The 14,808-nt window shown below is 36.0% G+C and overlaps 1 protein-coding gene across 3 annotated transcripts in view; it reads left to right on the top strand.

Moving 5' to 3' along the window:
* The window catches only part of LOC120423811 (hemicentin-1), a 161,446-nt gene that overhangs the window by 130,271 nt on the left and 16,367 nt on the right, over positions 1 to 14,808 (top strand). For all 3 annotated transcript variants that reach the window (XM_052708971.1, XM_052708972.1, XM_052708973.1), the window contains exon 9: positions 3,745 to 4,041. In XM_052708971.1, coding sequence (XP_052564931.1) covers positions 3,745 to 4,041 — 297 coding nt within the window. The remainder of the gene's footprint in view (positions 1 to 3,744; positions 4,042 to 14,808) is intronic.

The raw sequence follows: 14,808 nt of genomic DNA on the forward strand, positions 1-14,808 counted from the left end.
TCTCGTGATGTTTATAAGCAAACCCCTTATGTCTATATATCAAAATTTTTGTAATTGTCTGCTCTACAACTTTGTAGAACATTGTTACACTCTAAAAAATAACTCTGCAAAGTTAGAAAAAACACGAAATTTTAAAATGAAAAATTTTGTTCTGAATGATCCTTCTGGGTCAATGTAGATTCGAAAAGTACATTAAATTTTCCATAAAATGACATGTTCCAAAAAATTTTACAGTCGAGTAACGGAAAATGGGAGGATTTTAAAAAAAAAATTAGTGTTTTTTTCGAAAAAATACGTTTTTTCGGAAGGACGCCATCAAATCGGGCGTCTAATTTTACATAAAAGTTCCTTTGACACCAAATTTCTATCTCATCACCGTTTCAGGCTGCAAATTATTGAAAAACACCTCTTTTTTCGCATGTTCAAAAATAGAAGGGGTCGTACCGCTCCTCCGTCACGAGATATCAAAAAACGGACCTCGGATTCGTGATCAGGGACAAAAGTTACCCCTTAGGACAAAGTTTCACGCAAATCAAAAAGGGGTCGGGGCAACTTTTCCCGATTTCGTGTGAGTTGGTAGAGAATTACCCATTTCAAACATGGTCGTCTTTCGAGACCGAAACGAAAAATGTGTCGTTTAACAAAGGAATTCCTAATTGAACTTTTCAGAACTATTATTTTTAATGATGATAATAATCCTGAATTTACAAAAAAGCTTAATCAAAATTTAGCATCTTTTAGCAATAAATTTTATATCTTGTAACATATTAATGGTTTTTGGTAATAATGTGAAATACTTAAAGTTTATGAATTCAAATTTCAATTTCAACGAATTTTCATGCGAATCTAAATATAAAATATTACATAAGCAAAAGGGATTATCATGAGCTTTATGCTGGATATTCTCACGTTGCCAAATACACCATTTTCTTATTTTTTCAAGAAAGGTTTTCTTTTAAAGGTTCACATTTTTACACATTTTTAATGTAAAATTACTCAAAAAGAGGTAATATTTAACCAACAAATTTTTCAACCTTCCAAAATTCTTTATTTTTCTGTGTAAACATAAATCAAAGAAAATTTTGAACTTGAAAAAAGGTAATTTGTTTAAAAATTATAAGTTTATATATTTTCATAGAAATTTGTTTCCTTTTTAACATAATGTTTTTTTTTATTTAAAAAGATCTAAAAATGTTATTACAAAAAAAATCAACAAATGCTATACTTTATTAAAGTTGTGCTACTGACAAAAAATAGAAAAAAAATATGATAGCCAAACGAAATCAGTTTATCATGGGTTGATTAATTTTTGAATATTGATATTTTTAAATTCATTTTTAAATGTCTCTATTAAAAACATATTTTGTTGGTAGTATAATGTTTGAACGATAAGTTAAATGTTAAATAATTTTGTGAGAAAATTTAGTCATAAAATTTTGATTTTATTTTAGCTCCAAATTCAAAAGCTGTTAAAAAAATTCAGCAAGTAGAATCAACAAATAGCAGAAGTAGAAGCAAAAAGTAGTTTTTTGCAATTTCGTCGTGAAACAACTTACTTTTCCTGTCATTCTTGAACGACGAAATAGCCTACTTTTCTGTACCAAAAATAACAGAATCGAATAGCAACACTTTTCGAAATAAATGCTGAAAAGTAACACTTTGCAAAATTATTTTGATCTATACGATTTATTGACAAAATAAATGAAAATTTGAATTAAAATTTCACTCAATCGGTTTTTTCGGAATTGCAAAAAATGCTGTATGGAACTCGGTGAACCTCGTTGGATAAATGTACGACTCGTGCTGAAAAAATCCTCTTTTTGCAACTATTTGCATAAACTACTATTTCGTCAAACGTTATTTTAGAGCTATTTTTTTTTAATTTTTTTAAACTTTTTTCATCTTATAAGTTGAGTGTTAAAATAAGGTGTTAAAATTTTACTTATACCATATTTATTCTATGAACTTTTAAAATCATTTAAATCAATGATTGTTTGAAACAAATGATTCGAAAATTTTGGTAGAATTTAGACATTTTTTGAAAGGATATTTTTTATTGACTTCTTTAAAATTGACTTTTTCTCTTTAAACATTAATTTTGCCAAACTTTACCCACTAGATTTGTTTTAATATGGTTAAGTAGACAAAAAATGCCAAAATTTGAGCTATGGTGCATCACGAATGTTTGTTTGGGTAAGTGACCTTTTTGAAAAAATAGGGATTTTTGGAATGTACGGAAATTTTCACCAAAATTCCAAAAATCTTTTTAAGATGTAAAATACTTTTTTCGTTTTTCAGAAGTAGTGTCTATTTTTGGCAATACAACCTAAATACTATTTTTCAAAAAAATCATAGCTCAATCGAAAATTAAACGTCCTTCTTGCACTAGAGCTCAAAAAAATTAAATTTATTATCCTTAAAATTAAAAATCTATGGTGCTGCAGTTTGTCAAAATCATTTTTTAGAGCAAAAGTGAAATAATTATTTTTTTTAGTTTAGCTTATATTTTCTGAATTTTCCTCATCATAACGAACCACTTTGTACTTAGTTTAGAACACCTTTTGTAGAGAGTGGTCTCTTACCATTGAGAATTGCTCATGCCTCAGTGTTTAAAAACGAATTTTGTTGTCTTGATTGGTTATTTCATCATTCATGGAATAAAAGCAATCGTTGTTGTTAATAAAATAAAAAAAAAACTAGTTCAACCAAATATTACACTTAGAATGAATGGCCCTTAGCTTCTTCACCTCCTTTCCCCTAATAACTGCCAGCACCCTGTCTGGATCTATCCACCATGTGACAAAAGGTTTGAAAAAACTGTTGTCGCGATCTTCAATTCTGTCTCTTCTCTTTCTGTCCTAGGTTAGTTTAATATTTCTCGCCGCTAATAGCCAATATAAGCAAATAATTATAATTAACTTCCGGTGATCAAAACAATATTGTAATAAAATAGTATAAATACGGCGTAACAAGTAACTTAAATAACTTGTTAAGAAATTTAAATACTACTACTTTAAATACTATTTTAATGGAGACTCCAGACTGCTTGATAGTTTTGAACTATACTGACTGTATTGATTGTTCCGTATTGACAAACTGTAAACCAAAAACCCAAAATTTATGAGTGAGTAATAAATTATAGAGTTGAAAAATGTCTCTGCCGGACTCCTGTTTTTCATCATCACACAGATATGTGTGCAATCAGATAGAGATGAACAATAGCATTAGTTGGCCATTTCGTTTTATGGCCTCGTACACACCACAAAATCTAAAACAATAACCAGATTGCATTGACAGGGAGGGGGACTGAAACTGATACCACCATCACTGAATCTACGAAGCCAATCACACACACCCCCCAAAACCAAAACCACTGTGACTGTGTCCAAGCAAAAAAAATAATTTATATCGCCAACCGTCCAACCCAATTGAAAGCTCCCTTTATCCCTCCTCGACGCGATCAGCAAAAAGCCAGCATATCACACACACACACCGGCATCAACAGCACTTAATCGTCCCGCGATGACATGATTTATGTCCACACCGGATTACCGTCTGTCCACACACTGCCAGGACGACCTGAAAGTCCTCAACTACTAACCCAAATTTCATGTTCGTTTGTGTTTCATCAATCGTCGTTTCGTCGAGGGTTTTTCACCAAAAAACATTGTCTCATTTGTCTTCTTTCCGGCGGCTCAATCTTCATGTCCTTCTGTGTGTGTGTGTGTTCCGACCCGAATGCAGATCCACCGGTGGTTTCGGTCAAGCCGGACAACATCACGGTCAACGAGACGCAGGACTTTCTGGTGTTCTGTGAGTACGAGGCGAATCCGGCCTCGCTCGAGATTGTCCGGTGGTTCCGGAACGGGCAGGAGATCAAGCTGGCGAACGCGCCCGCCCGCTACGAGGGTGGCACGCCCGAGCAGACGGCCCTGCTGATCAAGAACTCGACCCGGAACGACATCGGGACGTACACCTGCGAGCTGTCCAACTCCATCGGGACCGACGTGTCCGATAACGAGATTTATGTCGATGTTTTATGTATGTAAAAAAAAGCACAGCAACAATAACAACGGGGGCAGGGAAAATTTTTTCACTTTTAATCCTTCATTGAGCGGTTCTCTGGGGGTTCGCTTATTAACAGTTATTAATTCGGTAATCGTCCATAAAAAATATGTGTATTCGCTTCAAATTTGTTTATTGTTTATGATGTTTTAAACAAATTTCATTAATTTTAAGGTACAATCCTTTCTTGCGTAAAAACATGGTTTTCGTTTTAAAAGTTATTTTTGATTGATAATTCTCGAAGAATTGAAATTGTGCCACTGCTCTTTTATTGCAAATGTTCGTGTGTATAGTTCAAAATCACCAGAATTTTCAGTAAAAAAAAACGATTATCCGAAGCCTCGAATTTCCGAAGTTTCGATTATTCTAAATTCGATTATATGAAGTTTTGTATGGATAATCAAATTAGGAAAAAACATATTTTTTTTTATTTTCTTGCTTTTATCATCAAATTCGAATTCTGCGACCGTCGCCATCTTGGATTTAAAAATTCAAACTGCTCTAGAGCAAATTTACTTGATTTCGAGTGTCCAAAAACTTCCTAAAAGTAAAAAAAAACCTTATCTTATTTTCGTATGAATGACCCATATGCCTTCTCAGCAAGTCTTGAAAAAAATATTTCCTTAAGATGTTCAATACGCAATCATTTAATTGAATATGAGAAATTCTCTGAGATTTTAGTCATCTGATTTTTATCTAATTTTTAATCTGGCTGAAAATTGTTGGGTCCCTTATAAGGAAAATCAAAAAATCTGATTGTTTTGAAAGATTTTTTGATAGATTTGGTGTGGACTCTACCGATAAAAATATTTCATGGATTTTTTATCCTGATTTTTTAAATCGCTTTTTGTTATCACAAATTAGTTTCGAATAAAACACATTTTTTCAATGTTTTAGAGGACATAAAATGTCATTTTTTTTTCTGATATTTCCAAAATTAGTTGTGATATATAAAAAAAATTAAATTGATTTTAAAAAGTGAAAAAGGCCATTTCTTTATTCTTTATTAAAAACCAAATTTTGGATCAAAGTGTACTTTAGTGATTTTTTGGTAAACTGCACCGTTTTCAGCTAACAGCCACTTTTTGTAACATTTTTGAAAGAAAAAATATTGTTTTTAAATAATGCTCATGTTTGCTTATTTAAAAAATAATTATTTCGAAAAGATGAAAATATTACCTACATTTTGCTTTTTTGAACTGTGTTAATACGACTTCACACAAAAAATATATAGCACGTAAATTTGATTGCCTTTTGACATTGACATTATTTTCTAAAAAACACATATTTTTACATGTTTTTAGAGTCATAAAATGCCATCTTTTCAGAAAATTCCAGAATTAGTTATGATGTTCTGATTTCATTGAAAAAATGATTTTAAAAAGTAAAAAAAGAGTAATTTTTAATGTGAAATCAAATTTTAAATCAAAATGTACTTTAGTGATGTTTTTTTTAAAGTGCACTGTTTTCAAATTATAGCCACTTTTTTAGGTAACTTTTTTTTATCATCGATATCTCGGCAACAAATTATGCGATTTTCAACTTTAATACATTTATAAAATTGGGTCCTAAAATTCAGCTTAAGTTGCCGATATTATTGTTCACAACAATAAAGCTTATTTTTTGAGTGCGATGACCTTTTGTACGACCACAATTTGTTTAAAATGGATTTTTAAATCAGTTTTGAAAAATTAACAAAGCCGGACCATAGTTGTACTTAAAAATTAACATAGGGCTATAGGAGCCTATTATCTAAGTTCGCCGAAAAACTATTTTGAAAGCGTCATTTTTAATATGTGGCCCAGTTGAAAAATTAGTCTTTATTCCAAAATTATCAAAATATGTTTTCCAGCCTTATTCATACCTAAAAGTTTTACGAAGACGAAGGATACAGATGTATGAATTATATTATTTTTTGGATTATTGTTGGTTCCCCTATAAATGGCATTTTCGGACACCCAAAAATTTCAGAAAGATTGAAAACTACAGAAATATTTTTTTTATTCTCAGTTTTGTCTAACAATTTCAATACGGCTTTCTATTTCAATGAAATATCAGCATAGAAAAATTGAATGAATACGTGAAAATCGTAAATAAAATGCTAGCAACTGGTTAGCCTTTTTCCAGGGAAAAGCAAATTTCTAGATTTTTTTGATTAGGTCCTATAAACATATGAAACACAATGGTTTATTGGAGCTTTAAAAAAAAAACTCTGGATATGAAACATAATAACTTATAGGACCTTTAAAAAAACCTCTAGATTTGCTCTAAAATAACTTTTGAAAGAAATGTTATGCTTTGTAAACATATATACTTGTACACAAATACTCTCTCTTACTTTTTTTTTCAATATATTTGATTTTTTTTTTTAATAATGAACTATACATTGAAATTTATTTCATGACTGCAAATCAAATTATCTCAAGAAAGTAAAGATTTATAGTGGATTAGAGATTTAAAAACTAACCTTGATTTAGTATTTATATTAAAAAAAACTTTAGTGCACGAATCTGTCATATGCAAATACCGTAAAAAAACAAATATCATTACAAAATTTCAGCTATTAAATAAATGCGAAACCCCCGAGAATTGCTCTTCAAATCCTTTTTTATTTTATTGTTTAACTCACTCTCACCATTCTGCGTAACTTTTGTTGTTCTGTTTCAGCGCCGTGTGTACGATGTTGTTTGTGTGTGGAAGAAAAACTCGCGATAATAACGCCCTGGCCCGCGTGCCATCGGCGGCCAATTCAGGGAAAAGCGCGCGCGCCCGTCATTTATGGGTGGGATTTTGGTTAGGTTAATCCGGGCTTCCGCCCCACCACCGCGCCACCGCGCTTTTTACGACCCTGGAGGTGTGATAAAGTACGACGCAGAGCGCGCGGTATTAATTCGAAACTGAAACAAAATAAATTGCCGCACGCATTTGTGTTGTCCTTGGCGATTGAATTCGGGGGAAATCCTCCTCCTCGAGGGTCGTTTTGTTACAATTTGCTGCGAAACATGGTGGGGTTCACTTGAACAGCTGTGGAACACAGAAGGCGAGAGCATATTTTCACTGCCAACTTTTGCACCAGCGTTGCATTTTAAATGTGTTTAGTGAAATTTTCATGGGTTGCTGCGAATGCAATCAGCCAACCGTGGAAAGTTGGAGGGTAGCTTTTGTGGAGTGGAGGAGTTTGGGTTTGAATTTTGTAGTAAGCGTACGTGAGAATTGAAATTTCTGCTGCCACTTGCAAATGGTGACTTGTTGAATAATTAATAAATCAAAAAATCCTGGACCTTAAAACTCTTTAAGCTGTTAAGTTGGTTGTAGCTTATCGACATATTTTGAGCGGCTTATTTTTAATTAAATAATTTTGTCACATGAGTCATTCTTATCCTCATCGTTCCTCCTATTTTGTAGGAAAAGAATACTGATTCTTCCCAACAGATCCTTGTTTTAATCATACAATATAATATACAATTATCTTAAATTTATCTTCATACGAGTTTCAAGAAAACTTTTACTTAAATAACTCACGGTTGATAAAGTTATTTTTTGACTATTTCCGTGGAAATTGTTTTTGATTACTCGGTCCTGGTCATTCCCAAGAAACTCAATCGCTAGAAAATTCTATTCTCCAGATGAAATGCTTTTCCAGAAATGATAAACATGAAATTCATAGAGATTTACACTTATTTTTATAAGACTTGAAGATTTAAAGATTTAAAAATTTGATTTGATTTGAAAAATGATTTGATGTTTGGAAGATTTGAAGAGTTAATTTCTATGAATTTCTTTATTCTCATAAAAATGATGATTCGTTCAGCTGCCTTGATTGAAACGAGATATGGGAGACACGGCCTATAACACTATCAAAAAATCCAAATCCAAGTCCAAAGTCCCAAAGTTCTAAACATTATGGTGGAATTATAACCAAGATTATGAAAAAAATATTTGAAAATTTCACATATAAACGTATTTTCGAAAAATATACTCCAAATTCGAGTGATTGAAATATTGGTATCAAATAATCTGATTTTTTTTATCCTTTCAAAAGTAATAATTCTTTCTCGGGACATACTTAAAATGTTTATATCACAACAACTTTTTCTCGAAAATATACTCAAAATATAAATGATTAAAATGCAATGATATCAAACAAATGGGAATTATTCATACATTTTGTAAAAAGCTCAAATTTTTCACAAAATTACAGATGTTTGAAAAAAAGCTCAAAATTTTAGTGATTGCAACGAAAATTTTGCATAAACATTTTTTAAATTACTCACGCTTTTTTGAAAAAGAACTGACGATTTCGTTTTTTTTTCAAAGTGGATATCAAATAATGGTGATTTTGTAATACCTTTCGGAAGTAAAAATTCTTTTTTCTGAAATTTTCAAAATATTAACATTATTTTTGAAAACATACTCAAAATTTAAAATAATGGGAAAATTAGTATAAAATGATGTAATTTTTTATACCTTTAGAAAGTTAGAATTCTTTTTCTGAAAATACTCAAAATTTGAACAAAACAAAGTATTTTCGAATATATACTTTTTTCAATTGCAAGATGGATTTTACATGATCAAAATTTTAAATACCTTTCGAAAGTTATAATGAGCATGAGCATGAGCATGAGCATGAGAGATCACCCATGGTTGCCCCTCCGTTGCTGAACAGAACCGTAATATCCTTTCAGCACTACTGATTATAGGCTTCAACGATCTAGTGGTGTTTCCCTTATCAACAGCATGTATGAATGCGCTGAAAAGATAAAACACCATGATTGCTAAAGCTAGATCAGTTGCGAATAGGTAACAGTCATTGGCCACCAACGGCGCCCGCCATGTCAGTTTGTAGACCTCGATTTTAAGGGACGGGAATGTTAGTTAGCGCAGGTTGCTACTAGGGCAGCTGATTTACTCTGTGCTTACACCCCACGAGCGCCAGGAACCTGAAAACTTGTTAGTAGGATAGGGTGTTTGGTCAGGATTCATCATAGAAGATGATGATGCGACCCAAAATCATAGTGTTTGTTGAAAGGTTTTATATATTATTCTCAAGGCAAACAATCGGATGCTGCGGATGAGACATTTCCCGTTTAACTGTTGTTAAATTTTAAATGAAATGGTTTAATCTTAGACAGCCGGCTGTGGAAAGATAAAGCCAAATAATGTTTATTTATAGAATGAGGTGTTAAACGCAATGCTGCAATGATAGCGTAGTCTGATTTTTAATCATATAACCATTTAATTCATAAATTTATTACGGAAACGACGCGACGAACTCAACCATCAAGTGCCTTCCGATCTTCTTTCTGTTAGCTAGATGAGGTATTGATTATCGTTGCCTCTCGAGCTACGATGCTATGGAGAGGGCTTAACACACAAACAACCGACGTCGAGCCCTCCGAGCTACGGAGCTATGGGAAGGTCTTTTCAACACAAAAAAAGACTCGCACACCACACAACGTTCTTGATGAATCAAAATATTATTTTACGCGATAAAACTAACGAGCTCAACCGTCAAATTGCCTTCCAACCAGCGATGATGAAGAAAGGGCACTTTGCACACAAACACAACCACCCGCTTGCACTGACGGAACATAACACACAAACAGCCACACACAAGACACGAAAATTATCGCGAAAAAAAACAGGACTGCGCGTCCCCAGAAGCACTGAACTTATGACGGCATTATTCAATTATACTGACCAATCACCCCATGCACACAAACAGCCACACAAAAGACACGAAAATTATCGCGAAAAAAAACAGGACTGCGCGTCCCCAGAAGCACTGAACTTATGACGGCATTATTCAATTATACTGACCAATCACCCCATGCACACAAACAGCCACACAAAAGAGACGAAAATTATCGCGAAAAAAAACAGGACTGCGCGTCCCCAGAAGCACTGAACTTATGACGGCATTATTCAATTATACTGACCAATCACCCCATGCACACAAACAGCCACACAAAAGAGACGAAATTATCGCGAAAAAACAGGACTGCGCGTCCCCAGAAGCACTGAACTTATGACGGCATTATTCAATTATACTGACCAATCACACCATGCACACAAACAGCCACACAAAAGAGACGAAATTATCGCGAAAAAACAAGACTGCGCGTCCCCAGAAGCACTGAACTTATGACGGCATTATTCAATTATACTGACCAATCACCCCATGCACACAAACAGCCACACAAAAGAGACGAAAATTATCTCGAAAAAACAAGACTGCGCGTCCCCAGAAGCACTGAACTTATGACGGCATTATTCAATTATACTGACCAATCACACCATGCACACAAACAGCCACACAAAAGAGACGAAATTATCGCGAAAAAATAGGACTGCGCGTCCCCAGAAGCACTGAACTTATGACGGCATTATTCAATTATACTGACCAATCACCCCATGCACACAAACAGCCACACAAAAGAGACGAAATTATCGCGAAAAAACAGGACTGCGCGTCCCCAGAAGCACTGAACTTATGACGGCATTATTCAATTATACTGACCAATCACCCCATGCACACAAACAGCCACACAAAAGAGACGAAATTATCGCGAAAAAATAGGACTGCGCGTCCCCAGAAGCACTGAACTTATCTTAAATACCTTTCGAAAGTTATAATTATTTTTTTCTGAAAATACTCAAACAAATTCACAGAACAATGTATTTTTGGAAATAAACTCAAAATTTAAGTGATTGCAATATGGGTATTAAATGTTCGGGATTGTTTTCCAATTTAATAATACAAATTTTTGACAGTACTCACAATGTTTAATATCTTTCGAAAGTAATATTTATTTAATTCAACAAATTTTCACTGATCTAGGTATTTTTGAGAATATACTGAAAATTTAAGCGGGTATCAAATGATCAGGAATTTTTCATGCTTTTTGACAAAGTACGACCGAGCCACGTAGCCTAGTGGTAACGCTTCCGCCTAGTAAGCGGTAGATCGGGGTTCAAATCCCGGCTCGGACCAACACAACTGGTGATCGTTTCTCTTCTGGATTCGATTGCTTAGTAAAGGGAAAGGTAGTGTATCGTCACAAACTGGACCTTATCACGACACCTTAGGAAGGCGACCTATGGAATGTTAACATTCACCTTAACATGTTAACATTAAGTTGAGAATGAAACTGCCACTGAATCCGCTTTGTAAATGCCGGCCCCGATACTCTTCAAGGGTGTTCCCCTCAGGAACTGGGAAAGATTTACTTTTTTTACTTTTTTGACAAAGTTCAAATTTTTCATAAAACTACGTATTTTTGAAAAAAAAGATAACTAAAAATTTAAGTGGTTGTAATATGGATGTAATTTCCACAAAATAACGTATGTATTTCCAAAAAAAATAAAAAAAAGAGTGCTCGGATCGGGCTCAAAATTTTTCTGGGGGTTCCCTGGCCGAAATAATTAAATCCGTATTTTCTTTCGCTTGGCAATTAGGGTGATCTACGTCGTGTTAGTGTCATTTTGTCGATTTTCGCAAAAACCAGATTTTTCAAAAACTCATAATTCCCCGCCTTTTTTTTCTTGAAAACTGTGATTACTTTAAAATTTAAAGACGCAACCTTTATTTTAGAGGACAAATAGGATTTTTTGCCGATTTCGTCATTTTCTCGTTTTTGCACGTCGAAAATCCCAGATTTTAATTTCAAAAAATCATATCTAGGAATCCTGTTAATGAACTTTTCCTATTTTTAAGTATGTTCAGTGCACTTAATGGAAGTGGTTGTACACATTTTGTTGGTCTAAGTCTGTTCTAACCGAAACCAACCAGAAAAATCAAAATATTGTACTCCAACATGGTTATAACTGCTGTCCCTATTCGCCCCATGTGTCCCGATTCACCCCAGATGAGTGTACCTTTTATTTGCATCAAAGACAACTAAAATTGCTTGAAATTACGTGGAGTTATGCTTTAAAAAGAAACAGGTTTTTGAGAAAAATTACGAAAAAGGCAATTTTTTGACCACCTTAACACGGCGTAGGTCACCCTAATGACCAAAAAAAAACGAGTCTTGTCATTTCTATCTAATAATTTTGAGCCCGATCCGAGCACTTTTGTTTTTTTTAATGTTGTTTTCGTGAAGAATTGCTGTACACAGAAATCAAAACACTTTTCTGCTCGTTTTGAAAATAATGATTTAATTGGAATTTAAACACAATTTATTGCTGACAATAATGCTATTAAAGTGTTAATTTGTTCTCATGATGAAATTGGCACTGGAATTTTATTGACAGCACTCGATTAATTTTATCAAGCAGTTAACGATTGAATTCTGCTCTTTAATTGCGTCCAGAATTTTTAATTGGCATTTATTTAATTTTTAACGCTCTTGACAAGCAGAACAATGATGGAAACAATGTTGTGGGCATGGCATACTTGGATTCATTGTGTACAGTTAAACCTCGCATATGCAACTCATATGGGGGTTTCTTATGCGAAGCACGCATATGCGAGGTACAGGGCTTATGGGATTTTGGCTATATGGGAGACATGGCTTATATTTTTGTAAAAAATCATCTTAACTATACAAATTTATAGTGTTTTGAAATCGTTATGAAGTCAGCTATACAGCTACACCAAATTTACAAGGTTTACGATGTTCTAGGTCATCCGAAACTTCCTCAAGTTAAGGCCTATGTGTTCACCGCCGTACAAGTATGAGGTAGGCGATTGTGACTTTGATTTTTGACCTCAGATCATATCCAGATAGCCTCAGGGAGGTCCGGGAACTAGTCTACCGATATGTGGTGATGTTCTAGGTCTTCTGTAAAGTCCCGGGAGTTGCGGCCAGTGGGTCTACCGCCGTAACAAGATAGAGGTCAGTGATTTTTGACCTCAGATCATATCCGGAAAGCCTCAGGGAGGTCCGGGAACTAGTCTACCGATGTGTGGTGATGTTCTGGGTCTTGTGTAGAGTCCCGGGAGTTACGGCTGGTGGATCTACCGCCGTAACAAGATAGAGGTCAGTGGTTTTTGACCTCAGATCATATCCAGATAGACTCAGGGAGGTTCAGAGGCTAGTTTACCGATGTGTGGTGATGTTCTGGGTCTTGTGTAGAGTCCCGGGAGTTACGGCCGATGGGTCTACCGCCGTAACAAGATAGAGGTCAGTGGTTTTTGACCTCAGATCATATCCGGATAGCCTCAGGGAGGTCCGGGAACTAGTCTACCGATGTGTGGTGATGTTCTGGGTCTTGTGTAGAGTCCCGGGAGTTACGGCTGGTGGATCTACCGCCGTAACAAGATAGAGGTCGGAGGTTTTTGACCTCAGATCATGTCCAGATAGACTCAGGGAGGTTCAGAGGCTAGTTTACCGATGTGTGGTGATGTTCTGGGTCTTGTGTAGAGTCCCGGGAGTTACGGCCGATGGGTCTACCGCCGTAACAAGATAGAGGTCGGAGGTTTTTGACCTCAGATCATGTCCAGATAGACTCAGGGAGGTTCAGAGGCTAGTTTACCGATATGGTGTGATGTTCTGGGTCTTTTGTAAGATCCCGGGAGATACGTCCGATGGGTTTACCACCGTAACAAGATAGAGGTCGGTGATTTTGACCTCGGATCATATCCGGATAGCCTCAGGGAGATCCGGGGACCCTACTCCCGGGACTCTACAGGTAGACTAGTCCCCGAACCTCCCTGAGGCTATCCGGATATGATCTGAGGTCAAAAACCTCCGACCTCACTTGTGACGGCGGTAGATCCATCGGCCCTAACTCCCGGGACTCTACAGAATACCCAGAACATCACCACACATCGGTAGACTAGCCCCTGAACCTCCCTGAGACTATCTGGATATGATCTGAGGTCAAAAACCATCGACCGCTATCTTGTTACGGCGGTAGACCCATCGATCGTAACTCCCGGGACTCTACAGAATACCCAGAACATCACCACATTGGTAGACTAGTCCCCGGACCTCCCTGAGGCTATCCGGATATGATCTGGGGTCAAAAACCACTGACCTCTATCTTGTTACGGCGGTAGATCCATCGGCCTTAACTCCCGGGACTCTACAGAAGACCTAGAACATCACCACATATCGGTAGACTAGTCCCTGAACCTCCCTGAGGCTATCTGGATATGATCTGAGGTCAAAAACCTCCGACCTCTATCTTGTTACGGCGGTAGACCCATCGGCCGTAACTCCCGGGACTCTACACAAGACCCAGAACATCACCACACATCGGTAAACTAGCCTCTGAACCTCCCTGAGTCTATCTGGACATGATCTGAGGTCAAAAACCTCCGACCTCTATCTTGTTACGGCGGTAGATCCACCAGCCGTAACTCCCGGGACTTTACAGAAGACCTAGAACATCACCACATATCGGTAGACTAGTTCCCGGACCTCCCTGAGGCTATCCGGATATGATCTGAGGTCAAAAATCACTGACCTCTATTTTGTTTCGGCGGTAGACCCATCGGTCGTAACTCCCGGGACTCTACACAAGACCCAGAACATCACCACACATCGGTAAACTAGCCTCTGAACCTCCCTGAGGCTATCCAGATATGATCTGGGGTCAAAAACCACTGACCTCTATCTTGTTACGGCGGTAGACCCATCGGCCTTAACTCCCGGGACTCTACAGAATACCCAGAACATCACCACACATCGGTAGACTAGCCCCTGAACCTCCCTGAGACTATCTGGATATGATCTGAGGTCAAAAACCACTGACCTCTATCTTGTTACGGCGGTAGACCCACCGGCCGTAACT

This window comes from Culex pipiens, chromosome 2 (genome assembly GCF_016801865.2).
Source record: "Culex pipiens pallens isolate TS chromosome 2, TS_CPP_V2, whole genome shotgun sequence".
Classification (NCBI taxonomy): Eukaryota; Metazoa; Arthropoda; class Insecta; order Diptera; family Culicidae; genus Culex; species Culex pipiens.